At 29.4% G+C, this 21,363-nt stretch overlaps 1 protein-coding gene and 2 long non-coding RNA genes across 4 annotated transcripts; 2 read left to right on the forward strand and 1 right to left on the reverse strand.

The window, feature by feature from the left end:
• Positions 1-91: 91 nt before the first annotated feature.
• On the reverse strand, positions 92-17,234 carry LOC130445474 (serine protease nudel-like). Of its 2 annotated transcripts, none has more exons than XM_056781104.1 (10): positions 17,019-17,234; positions 4,744-4,897; positions 3,893-4,024; positions 2,957-3,300; positions 2,738-2,900; positions 2,465-2,676; positions 1,979-2,094; positions 1,634-1,815; positions 411-587; positions 92-348 (listed from the first exon to the last, which is right to left on the reverse strand). In XM_056781104.1, exons 1-10 carry the CDS (start codon positions 17,067-17,069, stop codon positions 317-319), a joined length of 1,563 nt encoding a protein of 520 aa, XP_056637082.1. In that variant the 5' UTR covers positions 17,070-17,234; the 3' UTR covers positions 92-316. The 2 variants fall into 2 exon arrangements, with proteins under 2 accessions (XP_056637082.1, XP_056637081.1); XM_056781103.1 differs by lacking the exon at positions 17,019-17,234 and adding an exon at positions 5,288-5,460 and having other exon boundaries at positions 94-348.
• Positions 1,264-19,359, forward strand: LOC130445475 (uncharacterized). Its single transcript, XR_008910055.1, has 2 exons — positions 1,264-1,504; positions 19,148-19,359. It is a non-coding gene; the product is annotated as an uncharacterized LOC130445475 (long non-coding RNA).
• LOC130445476 (uncharacterized) lies at positions 9,132-17,983 on the forward strand. Its single transcript, XR_008910056.1, has 2 exons — positions 9,132-9,330; positions 17,661-17,983. It is a non-coding gene; the product is annotated as an uncharacterized LOC130445476 (long non-coding RNA).
• Positions 19,360-21,363: the final 2,004 nt, after the last annotated feature.

The raw sequence follows: 21,363 nt of genomic DNA on the forward strand, positions 1-21,363 counted from the left end.
CTCCCATCCTTTCCTAACCATTTTCTTTTCCATGTCTGTTTATGTTGATATCTAAATAGTTTTTTTTCTCAATGGTATATGATAAAAATGACAAGTACTTAAAATGTTTATTTTTACAGAATTCTAAAAACCTAATGATTTTTAAATAAATAAATCTATATCTATAAAATACAAAGGGTTAATAGTGTTTTTGAGCATTACAAAATACTAACTAACATACAATTCATTAAGTAAATCCTACAAACTTATTTATTTTAATAAAAATAATTTACAGAATTTTTGGCATTGTACAAGTTAAAAGAAATCATTAAATAAACTATAAATTGCGACTCTTCACGACTGGACATCCTGAAAAAATAAAAATAAAAAATTACGTATATTTATTTATATAATTGAAATGAACAACTTACTACAAACTGAGCATTGATTTTCGTCTGTACCATCACCGCAACCGTCTCTTCCAGAACAAGCTATTGCACTTGATCGACATCTTCCGTTACCGCATCTTAATGGACAATATTCTGTTCGTCTTCTCCTTGCCCTACCTTTGCAAATATGAGGTGGTTCGTCACTTCCATCACTGCAACCTTAAAATATAAATATCGCTTTAAAATCAAACTAGGAATAATTAGAAAGTGTTTCGATTTATCTGGAGATTTACTTTTTTGACCATTTCTTTTTAATAGCCAAACGTAAATTGCGTTTCGGTATTAGAACGTTATTTTCGCACGCACGTTTTCGTATAAAAATTGATTCCAATCTATATACTCACATTTTATTTGTTAATTAAACATGAAAGAAAACACATTTATTTTGTCGAAGAGTCCTTTGGTGTGAGGTTATATCCATTTTTATTTACAATAATCAGTGCTACCAACTTATCGCCTACGTTACGGTGTAATTTCCCTAATGAATATTTTTCTATGAATAAATAATGTGCGTACAAGCCGAAACAGAGAAAATAGTATAAAACAATTGTAACAGAAGGCTATTCTAGCATTCGGAAATTGTGCTACAATAGAAAACCTCCTATTACTTGTTTTTAATATAATATTAGTGTATTGATTGTTGACTATCTAGTAGGTTGGGATATAATTTCTTATAGCCCACGTGGTACACTCGATGATAGATGACATATTAGGTTTGTTCTTTGTAACTGCATTGGAAATGTTACGAACTAGACCAGTGCATACCAATTAAAGAATGTATCGAGTTAGTTCGATCGGATACAAAGAACGATATAATGTCGATTGTTGTATTTGAGGTTATTTGATGTGATTCAAGCTTTGTAGAGTATTGGTAATAATGGAAAACATTTTTGTACTTTTTGGAACACCGATCTAGCGCCGGTTCTACTACTAAGAACGCTTTAGCGAACACTTCCTGAACCAGTTCTGCCAGTGCAGCTACCAAAAACATACCTATAAACAATGTGCACTAGCCGTAAATATAATCGTGTATTAAATCTTTGTGTAAATATCAAAACTATTATTTAATTGATAAGGTATGTACATTTTATATTTAAGTGCGTAACTATATTTTGAATCGTTCGGAAATACATCTATACAGATATTGATAATGGTGTAATAATGTAGAACGAATGAATTTATAAAGAAATTATAAATATCTTTACTTATAATTGCGTTGCAGAATTCGTATTCTGGCAAACATTTTCCATCTCGACATTGGAATGTGTCTGGTGGACATCCTTTTTTACCAATCGCTTGACAATTCGATTCATCCTCTCCTAATGGGCAGTCTTTTGATCCGTCACATCTATTTGCTCTTGATATACATTTCCCCGACGATTTGCAACTATAATGAAAACACCGTTTCATATAATGATATTAGTTCAAGTTTTTCTTAATAATTTATACTAAATATTATTTCAGAGTCTTTATATTTTGTCAATATTATAGCGTTTGCTCTTTAAACGAATTATTTAATATCGGCTTCAATTAAAATGAAAATTCTTTACCTGAAAGCCTCAAGTGGGCATTTGTTGCGTGTGCATTCTTCATCGGATCCGTCACTGCAGTCTTTCCTGCCATCACAAACGAAAAACCAACTAATACAAGTTCCAGTACTTCGACACTGAAAACAATTATAAAAACATATTTTCAAACTTTAATTATTACATAATTCATTCTAGGAATGTTATATTTATATTTTAACCACTATGTAACATGAACCTTGGAAGATTCTTCTTTTTTTTTATCATTAAATCACTGTTATTGTTTGTGTTGCGAATGTTTAATAGCGTATATCGCATAATTTATTAAATCTGTATATAAGACGCCCACTATCAATTTAAATTTCCGTTCTTCAGATCGTAGTATCAATGTTTTGTTCATAACTGATTATTTTACTCATATTAGATACTATACTAAAAAAAAAAACATTCACGTAATAGAAAACAACAAAAAAAATATCATTTAGTAAAATTTTTTTGAATCATACTTACTTGAAATGTTCCCGGTATGCACCCACGATTCTTTGCCGAACAAGATTTTGTACCGTTCGTCTTGCTAATACAATCGCAAATACCTTCGAAACATTTGGACGAAGGATCCGACATTTTGCATTGCATATCGGTTACGCAAGGTAAGCCCAAACTAACAGCCTCGTCACCGGTTTCCACTCTTGTTCGTATGCCAGTTGTAGTCGGAGGTACGACTGCAAGTAACGCGAGTAAATTATATATAAATTAATTCATTATATAGTGTCTAAAACGTACCTGTTGTAATAGAAGGTATCATTCTAGTTGGAGAGACGGTAGATTTAGGTTCCGTAGTTGTGGATATTCTCGAGATTGTAGTTCTTGTAGTAAAATCCACGTCTGATACAACCTCTTTTGTAACTTGAGCAAGTTGACTGGTAGTTTCGGGTCCTGTAGATACCTGATAACATCAAATTAATCGTTGAATCATTAAATAAATGAAATGAAATAACCAACCTTTTCAGTAAGTCTATCTTTTTCTGTAGTAACATCCCGATGATTATCATCATCATGTCCAATTACGTTTGATTCAACATCGTGATTTTCAATTTCCGTCTTCTGAGTCGTGGTTGTAGTAATAAAAGTGGTAGTTATTGTACTACTCGACGTTGAAATAGTCGTCGAAGCAGTTGTAGGTTTATTTTGGAACGCCGATCTTACACAAGCGTCACCGACTTGTTTGAATGGCGTATTACAGGAACATCTACCGAAGAGGTTTGGTATTAAAAAATCGCAATGGCTGTCCGCTGTCCATAATCGACAATGTTCGTTACTGTAACAGACGTTTCCAGGTCTTGCAGCTAAAATAAAAAACTAAAATAAATGTACATTCTGTATACATATAATTTTGAGTTCATCTTCTGTATAAGTATTTCATAATCTGATCTAGGTAGTTAATCAATGATGATAATTGAATAACTTCTCAAGTTGGAAGTGTCATTAATTTCAACGTTAGTAATTGTTAAATCTCACGCAGGCCAGTAGTTCTTATCGTTAAATCTTCAAGTAATATCTAAAATTTCATATCTACATTGGAAGGAAATGAGATACCATTATTCGACAATTATTATGTAATTTTCTTCGAGATAGAAATAACTCGCAGTCGTTTCATTCTCTATACGACAATAATGAATTTTATGGACGTAAAAAAAAACACAGTGTTTTAGTCACGGTTGCAGTACTACAATTATTAATAGATAAATAATAATACGAGGTGATGTCATTTAAAAAAAAAAGGCGAGAGATTATGTAGAGAAAAAAATACACATTTGATAATATTTCCGAATGTTTTAAAAGTGGCACAAATAAAATTTTGTATTTAACCTATCGAATAAATGACTTCAATATGAATAAGTGATAGTATAAATGAAAGTAATTTAGCTAAATACTCACGTCCGAGACAAGTGTGCTTCCGGAATTGCAGGAAACCGTCGACACATCGACACGCTCCTTCTAGACAACTACTGTTGGCCACCTTCAAAGAACACTGTTCCGGAACAACGCAATCATATCCCAGTAGAGTTGCTTAAATAAAAAAAAAAAAATTAATAAACTAGATACTAAAGACTCAAAGAATACAACTGAAATTAATTATCGTGGTTTTAATGATTAGCAAACTAAATTAAACGGTTTTCGTATGCTAAATGACAGTTTGCCCATAAATTTTGTAATTAATTAATTGAAATAGTATATAATGTATAAGTTACAAATGAATGAACGAATAGATCGGCAGATAACTATAAAATACCACAAGGAGAAAGTGTGAAATATCAGATTCTATTAATGGAAATTATCAATTGGATTCTTGTAATTTGTTCTAATAAAATGTAGCACAATCTATAAAAAAATTATTGATTTTTTAATAAACATACTTTAATATTTTAATTTTCAATTTATCCTTCGATTTACGTGGGAATTTATAGATTTCTTTTTTATAACAAGCTGTAAACGTCAAAAATCGCACTGTCAACATTCCTTGTAAATGACATTTAATAATAACATGTGATCTCATAACACACACGCGCGCGCGCGTTTTGAGAAGAAAATTTAAACTTCTTGCGATCAAATTTTTATTTACCTAAAACTTTATTTTGTCTATTTACACAAATTTAGTCAATTAAATAACATAAAAACTTTTGACATTAGCGAGATATATTTAGGACCGAAAGAGTGATGCCCCTAAATGTATGCAACACATTTTACAATTTCTATGCGTAATGGGTATAATATACTCGAAATTTTACCTTGTACACAACTTGTTTGGTTTACTCTGGCATGAAATGGTTGACAAGCACATCGTCCTCTATTACAAATTGATCCTAATATATCTTCTTTGCATTCCCAATCACTATTACATTCGTCACCTAGCACGTGAGCTTTTGTCGACTGTCCACATACCTGTAATATAAATTCGGATTATAGATAATATATTTATTATGATTCCCTGTATATACAACCGTATTTCAATTTCGTATAGGTAAGTTGATTAAATAGATAACGTCGTGGTTATAAAACGATAATATATCATGTTCGTTATTATTCCTTGGGCTAAGTGTCAATTATTTTAAACGAAATGTTAATCATCTTCAGTATATAATAGTATATTAACGGGAAACTTAATGTTTTTGTCCGTAGGGAAGTTTTATTATTTTTCTGACGTTCATGTTTATTATCTATTTCTTTCTTAAGCGTGTTTGTAATATGGTTCGGTTTCTATTCCTCATTTCGTAGTTTTTTCTCTCTAATCTACTAGTTTTTTTTACTTCATTTTATAAATCATATACATACCGGTTGATTCAAGATTTTTTCGAGAAAATCACACGTTTCACTTTCTACTTTTAAAGTAACTATTATCAATTGTATTATTCCAAATGAAATCATGGTACTTATATGAAGATAAAAAGACTTTTCCAAAATTGATATATCTGAATATTTTATATGTTTCTAAAGTGAAGAAAATTAGCAAGTCAAATTCAATTACAATACTTTTGATAATTATAATTTTTGATTCCACCAATTCTTTTTTTTTTTATCAAAAATAACACATATCCCTTACCATCGAAGATTCTTGCTTCTAATACAATAGAATCTCATCGAAAACATAAAAGAACATCGTATATTACAAATTATGATTTATCGAGATTTTGTAAGTTTAGTATTACTAAAAGGTATTTTTCTGTGGTGGAAAAAATTGTGCAAGATATAAAAAACAATTACACGGTAAGTCCATTTTGATCAAAGAATACATTACAACTTTTTACGGTTCAAATATTTACAAAATATACTATACATAAATTTATGTTCCTTCACTATAATTGTATTGTATCAACAGTTGATAAATACTCGACAGTACACATTAAAAAGTCTCAACAATAGGCTCGTTCCATTGAAAATTTTTGGAAAATAAAATCGCACAAAATGAGGTGTTTAATACCGAAACACAAACATCTAGAAAGACAGGTATAAATTGCCAGGGAATCAGGATTTAACAAAGCAAACGGGGCAGTAATTTGCCCAAAATAAACGCCGTTATGCTTGACAATTTTTTTTTTTTTTTCAATAAACACCTACTTTTGTTTATCGGAAGTCGAAAGTATTATTTAATTAGCAATTATTAGAGAGTTGCATTTACACACTGTGGAATGAAAATAATTTACTGATTTTGAGGTTAGCGAATACAAAGTTTCAATAACTTAATCATAAAGTTATAAAATTTTATGTTTGGTATATTATGATGGTATATTTTGCAAAATTCATTCCTTTTACTATACATTTATAAATATATACATCGAGTTTTGTTTGATACTTACATCAAAATAATCTTCACAGAAATATTTTGTGGAATTAGTTGATAAAGTAATAGCATATTCCTATTTGCCATTTTTAACCACTTTCTTCGTATTTCTTTATTGTTCGGAACGTATATGAATAATTTGTCTGGCGTTTTTAACACTGGAGCACTATACAGTATTTATAATACGAGGAATTCGTTATTTATTAAAAAACACAATTGACTGTCATAAACAAACACAGCTGTTTCGCGACGCCATGACAGTCTTGGCCTTTTTCGCGGTCAATTTCAAAAAACTAAAGATATTAACGTAAAAAACCTATTTTTCTTAAAATAATATATTTTTGGGGTGAAATAGATGCTAAGCTATAGTTTTAAACTAATTCCCAAAATTTGTCAACTAGCCTATTAGAAAAAAAAAACAACTTTTAGATAATGTGAGAACTACTGGGTTAACAGATTTGAATTCTATCGATTTTTTATCACGTTAAAGTTTTTGTTGTAGTAGAATTTTCATCAATTTACGTAAAATTTAATCGATAAAATATAAGAGATGCGACCCTGTGATAAACGTAAAAAGAAAATGACATCATTAACCTTAAAATGTCTCCGGTTATTAATAAAAAATTAATATTAAATGTAGTGAAGGTTTAGAATGAATAACGCATTGCTTTTATCCTTTTATGCATATCGCCCACTTGATCCTCCTCAATTTATACTTTGTTAAACGCAATTAAGTGTGTATTACATGTATGAAAATAAACAATGAATACGTTTCGAGTTTCCCAGTTCATCTCCATTCATTGTTTCGTTTCCTTAGATTTACACGTGAGACAAGAACTTGAATTAATACGAATAATTCATTTAAAACATATATTTAATGCGATCAGTACATCTGTTAACTGTTACATATAGGGTGTGTCTAAATTTATAGCATGAATTTACACACACCCTGTATGTTACGAAGCATTCTTTTACGTCAATCAATTTAGATCGTTTATCATTAATTTTTTTACTGACTGAACATTTAGTTTTTGTGACCGCGAAAGTTCTATTTATTCAGTAAAAAAAAAATGCGAAAAACAATTTTTTGTGTTGCGAATTTACGTGATCTATATAAACAACCGTTTCAAAAACCGAAAATGCGTTACAGAGAAATATATTCAATTTATTAAAATGGGCGAGTCCGCTAATGTGACACCTGTTCGAGTTATTTTTTATTGTGTATTGAAGTGTGTAAATTGAATGAATCTTGTAAGTCTCGAGTCGATCATTTAGAAAATCTAATTGTCTCGTCGTAAATTTATCGATCCGCGAGAGCTCAGAATCCCCAACTAAATAATACTTCGATGTTGATATCGAGTTAAATATTAACTTCAAGATGGCGTCACACGAAAAAGAAACAACTCAACATAATATTTACTTTGATATAATTCCGTAAAACGTAAAAACTAATACAGAAAAATATGAATTATTTCAAGTTTAAACAAAATTTAATCACCTAGAATACTAAAATCAAAATTTAATTATTCTATATAGAACAAAAACAAATTATCCCTTGTCGAATGTAACAGTTGGGAGGGCAAGTGTTGTTTTGGCCTGTTGTTTGATCGTTAGTATCCGGTCTCTGGTGGCACATTTGATGCGTCAAGTTGGATGATATATTCTAACTGTTATTACCAACTTGCTAAATTAGATTTGAAAATTTCATGTTGATATTAATTATCGAAGAATAGAATAGTATATTACGTAACAAGAGTTGTAAGTAAACCATTACGCACGTGAATGCGAAAAATTTTGTGAGTGCGTAATGAGCTTACAACTCGTGTAACGTACTATACTTTTTCTACGCCCATTCGTAACATGCTACTTAAGACTTGAACGTGTCTTATTTTTAAAGAAATTGTATGTATAATGTGCTGCCTACATTTAGGGGCATAAATCTTTCCATTCTAAATACATCTCGGTAATGTAATAAAGTTTTTTAATTGATTAAATTTGTGTAAATAGACAAATTAAAATGACAATTTGATTAAACCAAGAAGTTTAAGTTTTCTTCTCAAAACGCACGGGTATGTTATTGTCAAATGTCATTTACAAGGAATGTTGACAGTGCGATTTTTGACGTTTACATACATGGACATAGAAAAAACTTGTTAGAAGTTCCTAATAATAATCGTCGATGTTTGTATAAGGATAGTTTTATTTAATTAGATATTAGATTGCAAACGAAATTCTTTGAAATTGAATAGCCGAAATATTTGCGAAAAAATACAGATGGAATAAATTATATTTTTTTCAAGTTACTAACAATATGTCGATTGTTAAAAGTATTGGAAGAACTTATATTTATTAACTAAGTTTTCAATTCGAACGAACTCGTAAGATGCTTAAAATAACAGTTCCATTGAATTAATATGTCCCATTGATCTTTCGAGTTTTATCTAGTAAGATCTCGGACGAGGCTGAAAAATTACCAGGAAATAAAATAAAACTATACAATTGCAGTCACCGAGGATACTTTAAAAACAACAAAACAAAAGAATTAACTAGATAAGACTTTTTGTCAATAAATTACGATGAATTCAATATAATTTAAATGTCCAAAGAATGAAGTTTATACATATTATGCAAAACATCTAAACGTAGAAACGTTATTACACATATACAATTTTAAATTACCTCGTACAGTTTGATTACAACAGTGTATATTAATAAGCCAGTAAAATATAAGTCCTTATGTGAATGAATAACAATGATAATATAGTGGGTCAATTACTGTACATTTTTTTAAATGTAGCCTAATTTCCATAAAAAAGAAGAAGCAAAGTCATAATACGAAAAGGATGCCTTTATACCGTTCGTTGTTCGTTGCGTTTCCAATTAAACCACGTTCAAAGTTATTTATTGTGCAATAACCTCCACCTTATTTGAGCATTGTTGAGACTTATTGTGAAGTTATTGTTTCAAATTTGCCATTATGAGACCCAAAGGAACGACAACTATCACATGTGAAGACAGTGGCGCATTAAATTCCACGGTAAAAAAAAAAAAGAATTGTATATTATGCTTTTATTTTGTGTCTTGTAGTTTTATATATAATCATATATATACTAACTTTCCTCTTAATTTTAGAAAAAAACAACATTCTTACTATCAAGTATAAAAATATTTTGAAAGTAGTGGAATTTCATACCGGTTTTAATTTAATCAACTATACATCTATTTTGAATAATTCATTTTTTTGTTATGTTTGAACTGTTGTAACATGCGTAAATTGTACCTAGATGATTTAGTTTAATTATGAAATGTCCATATACACGTTATCTTAAGGAGCTATCAAGTCCTCTGGTCAAGGTTATTTAGTCAATTATGTAAAATGCCTTCTCGACGACGATGTTAAATTTTGAACCGTATAACGTTCATATTACGAAAGTATACTTTTTGTTATTCGTAATTTAAATTACTTATAGTTTTTTTAAACATGTTCTTAATAATTCAAAAGGGACATTTTAAATAGAAGCGGTGTTTTTAGGGTGGAAATTTGAACGGATGCAATAATTAACATATTTATATCCTGTTTTATTTAGATGTGATTAATTTTATGTTTTATGTAAAATATTTAAAATTATTAATGATATATTCGAAATGATTTTCAAACATAACCTATATAAATTATCAAAGTTGACATTGAAATTCCTTGTTAATGTATATTCTAATTTATAAAAGAATCTATTCAAAATTTAAATAACCAATTTAAGTTTTTTTATTATTATTAATTGACATTTTGATTTACAAACGTGATTCCTGATTCAAGTTCAACTTGACTATTGCATTTTGGTTTTTTTTAAGACATTGCTTTTTTGTAGAATTCTATATGTGTTAAAAAATCGCTGTCAATATTTATTCTCGTTTAAAAGAAAATATAAGGTAATTATAACTATAAATTTTTTTTAAAATATAAATAATTTATGATGTATATTTAATAAGCATCCTGTATAAAACAAAAAGACAACTAAAAACAAGTTATAAACGCGAAACGTTCATTTCATACAAATTCTGAGCTAAAATAATATTAACGTAGTAAAAAGATGTAAATAATTATCCATTTTATAATTCAATATCTTGAGATATATAATCAATTAAATGAATTTTACATTGAAATAAAAAAAAAATCTGTTCTAGAAAATTAAAAAACACTTCGACAATATGCGATATTTTTAACCTAAGAGTTCTTCTATCGAGTAACAGACGTTAAAATTACATTGGACCTTGAAAACTATAGAAGAATAATTTAAAAAAAAAACACAAACAGTTATCTCATTATTTTGTCTTCTTTCGCATATCTCGAGGGTGTTGCTTTTTCGTGCCTACTACTTCCTAGTTTATTTACTTTCATCGGCACTTCAAGAATAATTCTGAAATTACCTTTTCAATTATCATAAAATACTTTAAGCGCTTACAAAATATATGTATTCTAAACATTTTTTCTTTACGGCGTTAAAAAAGAAGAAATATGTTTATGTCAAACTAAACATTCTAGGTTATGTACGCAATTACAAACAACGGATACAAATATGTGGTTTATCGTAAGATTTAATCCGCTATTTGAACGTCACCTGTTTTAGTATTATTACCATCTTGTCTGGTTTTCTTTAAAAAAATATGTATGTGAATGTCGGATTAGTTAGAGCACCGGAAAACAGAAGCTATTGACAGTTAATATTTAAATTTTGATTATCTTCGACATATCAGGTAAATTTCAATTATATTTGGCTCTAACAAATTTAATAATAGCAATCCTTTGACGAGATATCGTAGAAAAAGAAGAAGAAAAACTTATTTTCAACATTCTCCACAAATATAAACTCGTTTGATTTGTGACTTAATAGGTATATTAAACCTGTTTTTTATCTTAAAAGAAATCGGTGATATAATTTTAAATTACTCGTTAGTAGTTGGTTTTATCATTTGAATATTTACCCAATGATTTTTCTAGTAGTTTTTATTATACCTATTTTGACACCATCCTAAACTCGAAACTATACCTGTTTGAATCCCACTTATTATTAAGATTTGTGTAATATTTATAACGGTTACCGTTTCGAATAACTAACGAGTTGAAATAAATACTTGTTACATGTGTTGTTGGGGATCCAGTCGAAAATATTTGCAGACTGTATAATATTACAGTTAGTGTCACTGTTTAAGCAAACACGTTTTTAAAATATACGTCTCGCGGTGATAAAAAACACTTTTTTCAGTTATATGAACATTCGTTCTTATTTTGTATACATTAAGACAGCGAGACCGATATTTTTTCAACACACTTCAATTGACATCGATTTTTTTATGTTGGTAAAAAATATAATAATAAGGATGTTATATATTCTATTCTTATTTTTTAAAAGCCACCCTGTATACGCGTCACGAATTTTCAATAGACAATAAAAAATCCACGCAGATGGTGAGTAAGTACATACCTATATTGGTTTGTAATATCACAATTGGTAATAATAAGTACTGTAAAAGAATTATAAAAAGTTCACCGACATTTGACCCTATCAATTACTTCGATTCATAACGCACGGCGTCGTGTATTCCGAACATTTTTTCTTTACGGCGTAAAAAAAAAGAAGAAATATGTTTATGTCAAACTAAACATTTTAGGTTATGTACGCAATTACAAACACGGATAATATTTAACTATCGGTTGCGTGTTGCATCGCGATTTCGTTAGATAGTATAAAACATTAATTTTACTACATCTAATTACCAAGTTTTTATCGATACATTAATGATTTTTGCTTGAAAATAATGAAGAAAATTGCGGATATTTACAATTTACATAACGGGCGTTTTAATGTCTTTAAAACAACAATAGATTGTCGTCACAGTTCAGAAAATTATAGACAATATTTAGAATATTTTGAAACGACTTTGGAATATACTTTAGAATAAAATTTTCCTCGGTCGTTTACTTTAATATCTTTTATAGGCCTGTACGTATAATCAATCTTTACCTTTAGATAATATCATTTTCTAAAGTTATTAAAACTGTATATAGAAATATTTATTATATTATTATAATTATTTCGATAATAAAAATACTTTTGAATTATTTTAACATTTTATTAATATGAATCTTCCACGAAAGAAATTCAATAGAACCAATATTTGGAAAAACGCAAATTAATCAATCTCGAATTGGATTGTGGATTGGCACGGCGAACGAAAACTAGGGGATTGACAAATCCGAAATAGTTAACCTCAAATAAAGGAGATGTGATTTTGAGGGATTCAAATGCGTAACCCAGAATCGGACCTACAAAAAGTAATTCGAAATACGACGATAGTGTGATTTGGATTGAAATAGTTATGTGTATACCAATAACCGAAAGTGCTACTTGTTGATTGATAATCGTATTTGTTATTGAACTGTCAACTGTCAACAATGAAGTGGCTACTCCAGAACGTCCCGAAAGTGTTTTGCAGTACGGAACTGTCAATGTTACTACATGGAACACTCAAAAACGCAACTTTCGGTATGTGAATTAATACGAAACGAACAACTTTTTAGATGGCGTCGTCTAAAAAAAAATTTAATGACTCGATACTAAGTCGACTTTATTTATACAAAATTTTGTTAATTCGGAGAAAGCTTAAAAAATCGGTATATAATTAGATAATTAAGAATCATTTCGATCAATATTGGAATTTCATGATGAAATTCAATTCAATATGTTACGGTTCTGGTTGTTGGACAAATAGAGGGTATCGGGTAAGTGAGTAAATCACTTCTTTTAAATGCATTGAAGAGGAAAGTGCAAGGTGCATATTAAGCGGTTTTTTGGGGAGCCGCAAAACCAATTCGACATTAGGGTGAAAATCAAATGTAAATTTATGCAGGGAAATTACACAAGTTGGGAAATTAATTTGGGGTTTACTTATTTTTGTGTTGGTGATGACACATGTTCAAATAATGAGTTTAATCCCTCTTCGTACTCATATGAATTTTCTTTAATATATTTTTATTCGATCGTCACGTCAATAGTCTAAGACGGGAATTTAACGAGTAATTACGTAATGAAATTATTATTACGTTTTCTGTTCTACAATTATATCTAACCGTACTGGTATCAATAATTGGCACTGTTTACGAAACATGCATTTATTTACACACACTATATACCGCGTATAACTGTTGCATTAACCTTTTTTTTTTATATATATATAGATAATTTCAGGTTTTAAAATAATCATCAATTTTTTCTCCTGTAACTACGTTTTATTAAGTTGAAATTGCTACGATTTTCCCACAACTTGATAGTAGTTTAATCTAGTTCAAAAGTATCACGACTAATATTCACGTATTTCCAATTTGATATTTTAAAATGATACCTAACACCGATTCATGTTTTCAAATTACATTAAATTTGTTTTTCGAAGATGATCGGTCGCCCGATAAAATAGCGAAGCAAGAAAATCGTGTAAAATTTGTACATTTCTATCGAAAAATAATAAATGAAAAATCGTAGTTTTACTTTACTTAATAGTGTGACTGATTTGATTTTTATACCGTGTAACGTCGGAACGACATATATTTTGATATTAAGTAGAGAGCATAAAGAATTGGTTAATTTCCGGATAAAATTTATTTATCGGATGAAATTTTTCGGTTAATTCAAAACGTTATTAGCAATTTCATAGTTTCCTTGAAATGAAACTGAATATCTACTGGTTTTTGAAGTGTGTTATTTAATTATAAATTAACCACCGTAAAACCGATTCTTGCTTTCGCATTAGAAATCAGACAATATATTTTTTTAACTAAACAGATGCTATTTACAAAAAAGTCTAAGCGGTAAATAATTTTAATGATTTATCGCGTTTTAATAGAACCAATTAATGATGAAGCGATTGTCTGATTAATATAATGAATAATATTTATACGAAATTCGCACCTATATATATATATATATATATATATATATATATATATACGCCTAGGTATTTATTCAAATTATAAATAAAAGTTCATAGGTCGATAAACTTTATTCGGAGTTGGATTAAACAAACTTTTATATTTCTTATTTCTTTCCACATCGTTGATATGTGTTTAACCTCGCCCTATTTTGATTACATCTTATATTTTCATGCACCCAAGTACGTAAAATCAGTCCATATGCAAGATTTATTGGACCACTGTATAAAACTATTTATTTTGAGGTTAAGTTTTGAGCTATATCGTACATAGTAGATGTAAACTAATAATAACTATATTTCAAGATTTTTCTACGTCTAGTTATCATAATAATTCAAAAATTTTCATAGTAGGAGCTTAGCAAACAAATTTAATTTTTAATAAATATACGGCAGTGGTTAAAAATTTACGTGTATAAAGAATTGCATATATTTCAGGTAAGTGATTTGTCTATGTAGATGACAGCTGAGATCATAGAACTATAAAACATGACCGATTGTTTCGAGAATCATTTTTTCAGTTGCACGAACGCGGCTTAATAACATAATATGAGAGACGCTAACAATCAGTTTGAGCTTATGATCCCATTTATTTCTTAGTGCTAAATATGTAATCAACGAATAGTTACAGTTTTTTAAACGTTATATTCTTCGATTACCGTAAAATGGAAGTTGTAGTCAATCTAACAACACAGATTCATTTTATCCAAATAAGCGTTGCACATTGTAAACAATTAAATCGGTAATCGTTCTACGGCGGCGTTAAGATATTAACTCGGAACTCTGAACGGAGACTATTTTACAATATATAGTGTGGAGTTTATATTATATAAATATGTGTATATACTGTTTATATAAGACGTTTGAGGTAATTTAGTCGGTTGTAGTTAATAACGAGAATTGTCTTAATGCAAAATAATTTTAAAATCCAAAACAAAAATATACAGGTCAATTTATAAAACACTATACATCGATTAATCGCTTTTCAATAATTTATGGGAATATTGATTCTCGTACCTGATGACTCTTCATTAAAAACGCTAATTCATTCTCGAATTCATAGCTGCAAGTGGTGTGTTTATGTGGAAAATGTTCACGTAAATGGAAATCCATCCATATTAGGTGTATTTAAACGAAACAAGTTAAGTGCATTTTCAAATACCATCAGAGTTATTTTTCACCGCGTATTAAAATATATCGGAATGCGAAAACTTATAGGTGCATTTATAATTTTGGTTATACGAGTTGAACGTACTGGTTCGAAAAAGAATTTTTCCATTTTTCGAATGAAAAGTCGCGTTCGGAATATTAATAAGTAAACATTTTTCGTTGAGCGCCTCGTTTGAATATTCATTAACGAGTAATAATTATTTAGACGTATTGCAAAACAGAGAAAAAATTATTTATAACGAGTTTGGAAATAGACTTTTTTCTCACTTTTTTTTTGTCGTCGTTAATTTCAAGTGTGGTTGAATGTGAACGAATAACACGCAAATTCATCATGCAACGCCAATAAATATACATATTTTATATAGTAAACGAGTATAATAATGAATTAGTAGTAACTACTTGACGATAAATTATACAAAACGAAGATTAAACCGGGCTGGGTTATATCCAAAAACGTGATAAAGGTTCTAATAAAACTTCCGAGTTAATATTTAAACGGTTTAGGGATTTTAAGGGTATAATCTCCATTTGATTAATTTATGGGATTATATTATTGAGGATTCACGAACGGAAAGTTTTAAGGTTCGTTTTTACTAGCGTTAAACAAGTTTTAATCCCCTCGTATACTGATACGAGGGGATTAAAATTTTTATTTACCACACGCGATCTAGAATAATCGATTTATTTTCAGTAAGAATTAAATAAACTGTCGATACAAATGAATTTGAGGTTTTTTTTGTTTTGAATAAAATTTTATGTAATTAAATCATTTTTTTTTTGTTCACACCGAATCATCATCAATATTTAATAAAACGAAATAAAATTTTATTGTAACGACTTATTGTGTATCATTATGATTTAACCTTGGGATTTTATGACGTCATCGATGAAGTACATCATTGAAGAAACTGACATCCGTTCGCTCTCACCCTCCAAATTTCATTACTCGAACGTAATCGTTCAAAAAAAAAATAATGAAGGGGAATGAAATTTTTTTACAAGTACTCAATCACATATATTTTATGTCGTTTGAAAATTATTTCCCTTTAATAAATAAGACGAAATGATAGGAAAACATCAGACCTTCAAATTTCTCAGGCAAAATTAGAACACCCATTGTAGAGGTAAGTTTCTTTTATGCGATTTTCCTAAAGCACACACACTAAATATATGTTCTCAAATGTACAAATAACAATAGATATTGTTAAAAAAAATATGGGCCGGATTAAATTCATCGCAAACAAAAAATGTACAGAAATAAACAATAATTACAAATCTAAGAATATAATTATAATCACCCAAATATAAATTTAATAAATGGGCTAAAACGAAATCGTATTATATCTAATAATAAATTAAAATTGCGTTCTAAAGAACTGTTAATAAGAAAACACCGCTCCGGTCCTGGATAAAAGCTTCCCTCTGAATAAATACCTGCCAACAATTTAAGGTTCACCTGTAGTTTCGTATTCTACAGACAAGATTTGTTTGTTCGAATTAAACATTTTTTCTTTTATAACAAGTTCGTATCAGGTATAAATTTAAATACAAATTTAATATTATGTGTAATCTTACCAGAAATAAAATAGGTAAGAGCCAGCCTCTAAATAATTCTTCCAGATTCATTTTTTTATCAAAAAACCAACCCACAAAATTTACTTTAGCGCGCACTCATCAAATACCAAAAGTTTTTTTTTTTTTTTTCGCAAATTGGAAATTTCGTAAATAACACGCGTTCGAGGACTTCTTCAGCTCAACGTCGCGTGCTTTCCGTCGCGAGCGCGCGCGCTGAATGGTGGCAGAAGAGAAGAAGATGTTACTTTACTGTTTCGACAGAATAGTAGGCTGGGTAAGCTACAGGGAGGACCAAACCAACAACAAGAAACTGCATTGAAGCATTCACGTGAAAGAATTGAAGAAAAAATGTTGATCTCGACTATAAGTATCTTCGTAATTTTCAATTTTAATACTTATTTACATATTTTTTAATTGAAAAAATAAACTTATTATAATGGAAAAGGCTCGGAAGAATTGAAAAACTTTATTTTAGTTATTATGACAAACTTTCCATTAATAATATTTCAAATATCAATTTTTGTAATGGAAAACGTACAAAGAATTTTTCTTATTTAACCAAAAGGCATAAACTTTGTGTTTATTGTAATAAAAATTATTTATACTGAATAAAATAATGAACCGATTTCCTGTTTCTTTTAGCATATTCTAAACTACACAAGGTGTGTTCTTCCCGAGGGCTCATTTTCGTCTCGTTCTGCGCATCTCTTTGGGAGCGAATTCTCATTGGCTGCTTCCCAGCTGGTGCGCAATAGCACACCTTGTAGTCTTGTATTCAATTCAAATTTTTCAAATTGGCGCGTCGTTTTGGGAGCGAATTCTCATTGGCTGCCTCCCAGCTGGTGCGTTACAGTCTTTACGTCATGAAATCGTCCATTTTTAAAATGGAGTTAAAATGTATATTTTCACTTGTTGCTCGTATTTGATCAGCATATTATTTTATTGAATTAAATTTTTAAATTCTATTTAGCGTTTTTTTATTTCATAAACGTTTTAAAGACAAATTAAACTTTTAAGACAAACACTTTGTATAATTAGCGAAACTGCAAATGAGGTAATCATACAATTTACAAAAACAAAGAGAATGACTAAAACCTAATAACGACAATAAATTATATTAAGTGGATACAGAGTGTTGGTTATATTCGAGAGAAATTTATCCCAGTTCAACATGAATTTGTTTAACCCTCCAAATTAACTGAAAAATCAATTTCAATAATGAAAAAATTAAAGTGGTGATAAAAATAAGGAAACAATTACCTTACAAACGTTTCAATTGCTTTGAAACGTAAGTTTTCCCATTATCAGAATCCAAACTCAAAATAAGAATTGATAAAAATAGACCAGTTAATAAATAAAATTCGTCAAGAAGAAAGTACACGCGGAGGAATATTTTTCTATCGGAATTTGTTGTCTGGACTAAAATTACAAAGAAAAATAAATAACAGAAACCTTCTGGAAAGGCAAACATCGTATAAAAAGGCAACAAAACGCCAAAGAAAAAGTTCAGCACCTTGCTGGAGTCCAGTCATAATATTTACGTCTGTTGGTGACGTGAGATACCATTTCCCTCCATTTTCGCATCTCCCCATACCCCGAACAATTTATTTCTGCTACTGTAGAGATGGGCGAAATATATGTATACGTGTACGCTCGTATTTTATTTCGATAGAAACTGGAAATGTTTTAGTTAACTAATTAGATTACATTCTACGTTGTTTCGTTGAAATATAAAATTTATTTTAATTTTTTCATATTATTTATTAGGAGGTTAATTAATATAGTAACTTTTCGATACGTTCAATTTCGTGTCTAACACGGAAAATGAATAAATAAAAAAACAAACTGTGAGAAACCGCGAAACTTGCGGCGTAAACTTAACTGCAGGATAATTAATTTAAATCGTTACCGCCTCTAGATACAAAAATCTTATTCGAATTCCATAGAGGGTGCATTATTATTATTATTATTATTATCACCCGTATATTACAAAAAGAGATGTTTTAAATATGGAAACAGTTAAACAATAACTATAAATCGATAAGTATTATTCCACACCTCTATTTCAAGACTATAATATAATGTATCGCCATCGAGAGTCAATCTGTATGTATATCGATCTGTTTCAGATTCAATTGTCATGATGTACCGAAAAGTGGAGATGAGACGCCCAATAAGGACGACGAACATCCTGTTACAATAGGAGGGAATACGACGACGAGGAAGCCTTAGGGTCCCGCAAGTACCTACACGGTGGACGAGAAAAATAAATCGAAGTTTTCTGTAATAAAAACCTGTAATTCGATATCTATTTAATCAATAATAATTCACTACTATCCAATATGATTTTTTTTTAATTACAAGAATATTTAAATAAGACATAAAAAGTTAATGAGGTGAAAAGATGTTTATTAATCGGATATTTTAGTACCTCACTGTACATATTTAAAGTTTTTAATAATTTTTATTAATTAATCCACGTGGTAGCACTTACAACTGGTAATATAAATTAGGTTCTTCGTTATCTTTATTTAGTATGCGTTTTTATGACTGCGCCCTTTTTGTTTTGTTTTTTTTGCTCTCGAGAGGTTTTTTTATGCTTTCGCAGATTAAATTTCATGGAAATGAAAACACTTCTGTGTTAATACGTTGTGAGAATTATAGACGGTCGTGTACGCGAATAAAAATGTAAGAATTAAAGAGAAATGCTGCGTGAATATTCAAGTGATTCTTTTTTTTTTTTTTTTTTTTTAAATAATGTAACGTTAATAATCGTAATATTCAGTAGTTGTCACCACACTATGCGTGGTAGTATGTGTGAATTTCGTGAATCGAGTCGATTCTCCCACGCTATTTTTAAACCACGCATCGATATTTCGAATATAATCTATCTTAAGGTTCATTGTTTCAAGCTACGAGGTTCTTACAATAAATAACGATGCTTACCTAGCGGTTAATTAACCTCTTCATTTAAATAAACCTTCTGTCGCCACTTCAACTTTTCCCTAATAACTCTAATTTTCTTATTTTTACTGCACCACCCTCTGATATCCCTTCCTATTCAATATTCATAAGTCTGTTTCCCTCTTAAATCGAGAGCACGTTCTTATAAAACAATTCTGAAAAAATTCCAATGAATAAAATTCTGCGATTTATGACTTGTGACGTTGTATAAGTAGGTATGAAAAAACATTAATAATGAACGAGTTAAAGATTTAACATATGATCCTTAACGAAAACCTCTTCACTTATATTCTTTTATAGAAATTCATTCGGTAAAAATAATGTTAGGTGTTTGAAATAACAGTTGTTTTACGATGTATTATTCATTCGAAATAAAGTAGTACGTGATCAGTTAATTCATTTTTAATTTTCAAGTTTCATATTGTAAAACTCCATATAGTCTATGCGAATTTTTCCGCAAATATATTTTAACAGTGTAGTGTGATTATATTTTTTTATCATTTGATAAAGTTCTATTTCTTTAAAATAAATAATATAGGTACAGTCGTTTCTAAAACTATACGAAATTACTGTTCTCTTTTTGTGTAACATCCTGATAGGTTTGTTCTTGATTTCTGTACTGAACTGGACCAATACAGACCAATCATGAGTATATAGAATTAATTCGATCGGATACAAAGAACGATATAATGTCGATTGTTGTATTTGAGGTTATTTGATATGATTCAGGACTTGTAATATTAATGATAATGGAAAACATTTTAGTACTTTTTGATATTTTACATAGACTCTAGACCGAGTGCCAATAGTACAATAAACTTTGTCAACTAGTTCTGTTACTATGAACAGCGAACTAGCGTGTTTCTTACGTAGAACGCTTTAGTGTACACTTCCTGTACTAGTTTTGCCAATGTAGCTACCAAGAACAAATCTCTAAATTCAAAATAAAGTAAATCATCATAATTTTACAGGTATAAAGAATTGCATATATTTCAGGTAAGTGATTTGTCTATGTAGATGACAGCTGAGATCATAGAACTAAAAAACATGACAATTATTTTCGTTTGTTGTTTGTTACGGAATATTAATGAAAAAGTTACGAGAACAATGAATCACGTTATGATTTTCGATATGTATTATCAATAAATGTAGCACTGCAAAAAAATTCAGTGTTCACTATTAGAAACTTCAATAATATAAATATGTATATATTGCGTCACATACGTATTACATATTTTCAAGATTTGAAATTATAAATTATCGTTTTTAGATTTCAGAATAAAAAAAAAACTGTCCAATATTTAACTGTTTTTTTAAATTTACGTTCAACTGTTCTAATCCAAGTACACTAACGATATAAGAACGACAGTTCTGGCACCAG

This window comes from Diorhabda sublineata, chromosome 6 (assembly GCF_026230105.1).
Source record: "Diorhabda sublineata isolate icDioSubl1.1 chromosome 6, icDioSubl1.1, whole genome shotgun sequence".
NCBI lineage: Eukaryota > Metazoa > Arthropoda > Insecta > Coleoptera > Chrysomelidae > Diorhabda > Diorhabda sublineata.

Coding starts and splice junctions, on each gene's coding strand:
- LOC130445474 (XM_056781103.1), bottom strand. CDS start 5,380: ATGATTTCATTTGGAATAATACAATTGATAATAGTTACTTTAAAAGTA. Junction 4,898..5,287: donor AAAAAATCTTGAATCAACCG/GTATGTATATGA, acceptor TTTATATTACAG/GTATGTGGACAGTCGACAAA. Junction 1,816..1,978: donor TGCCCACTTGAGGCTTTCAG/GTAAAGAATTTT, acceptor TTTTCATTATAG/TTGCAAATCGTCGGGGAAAT.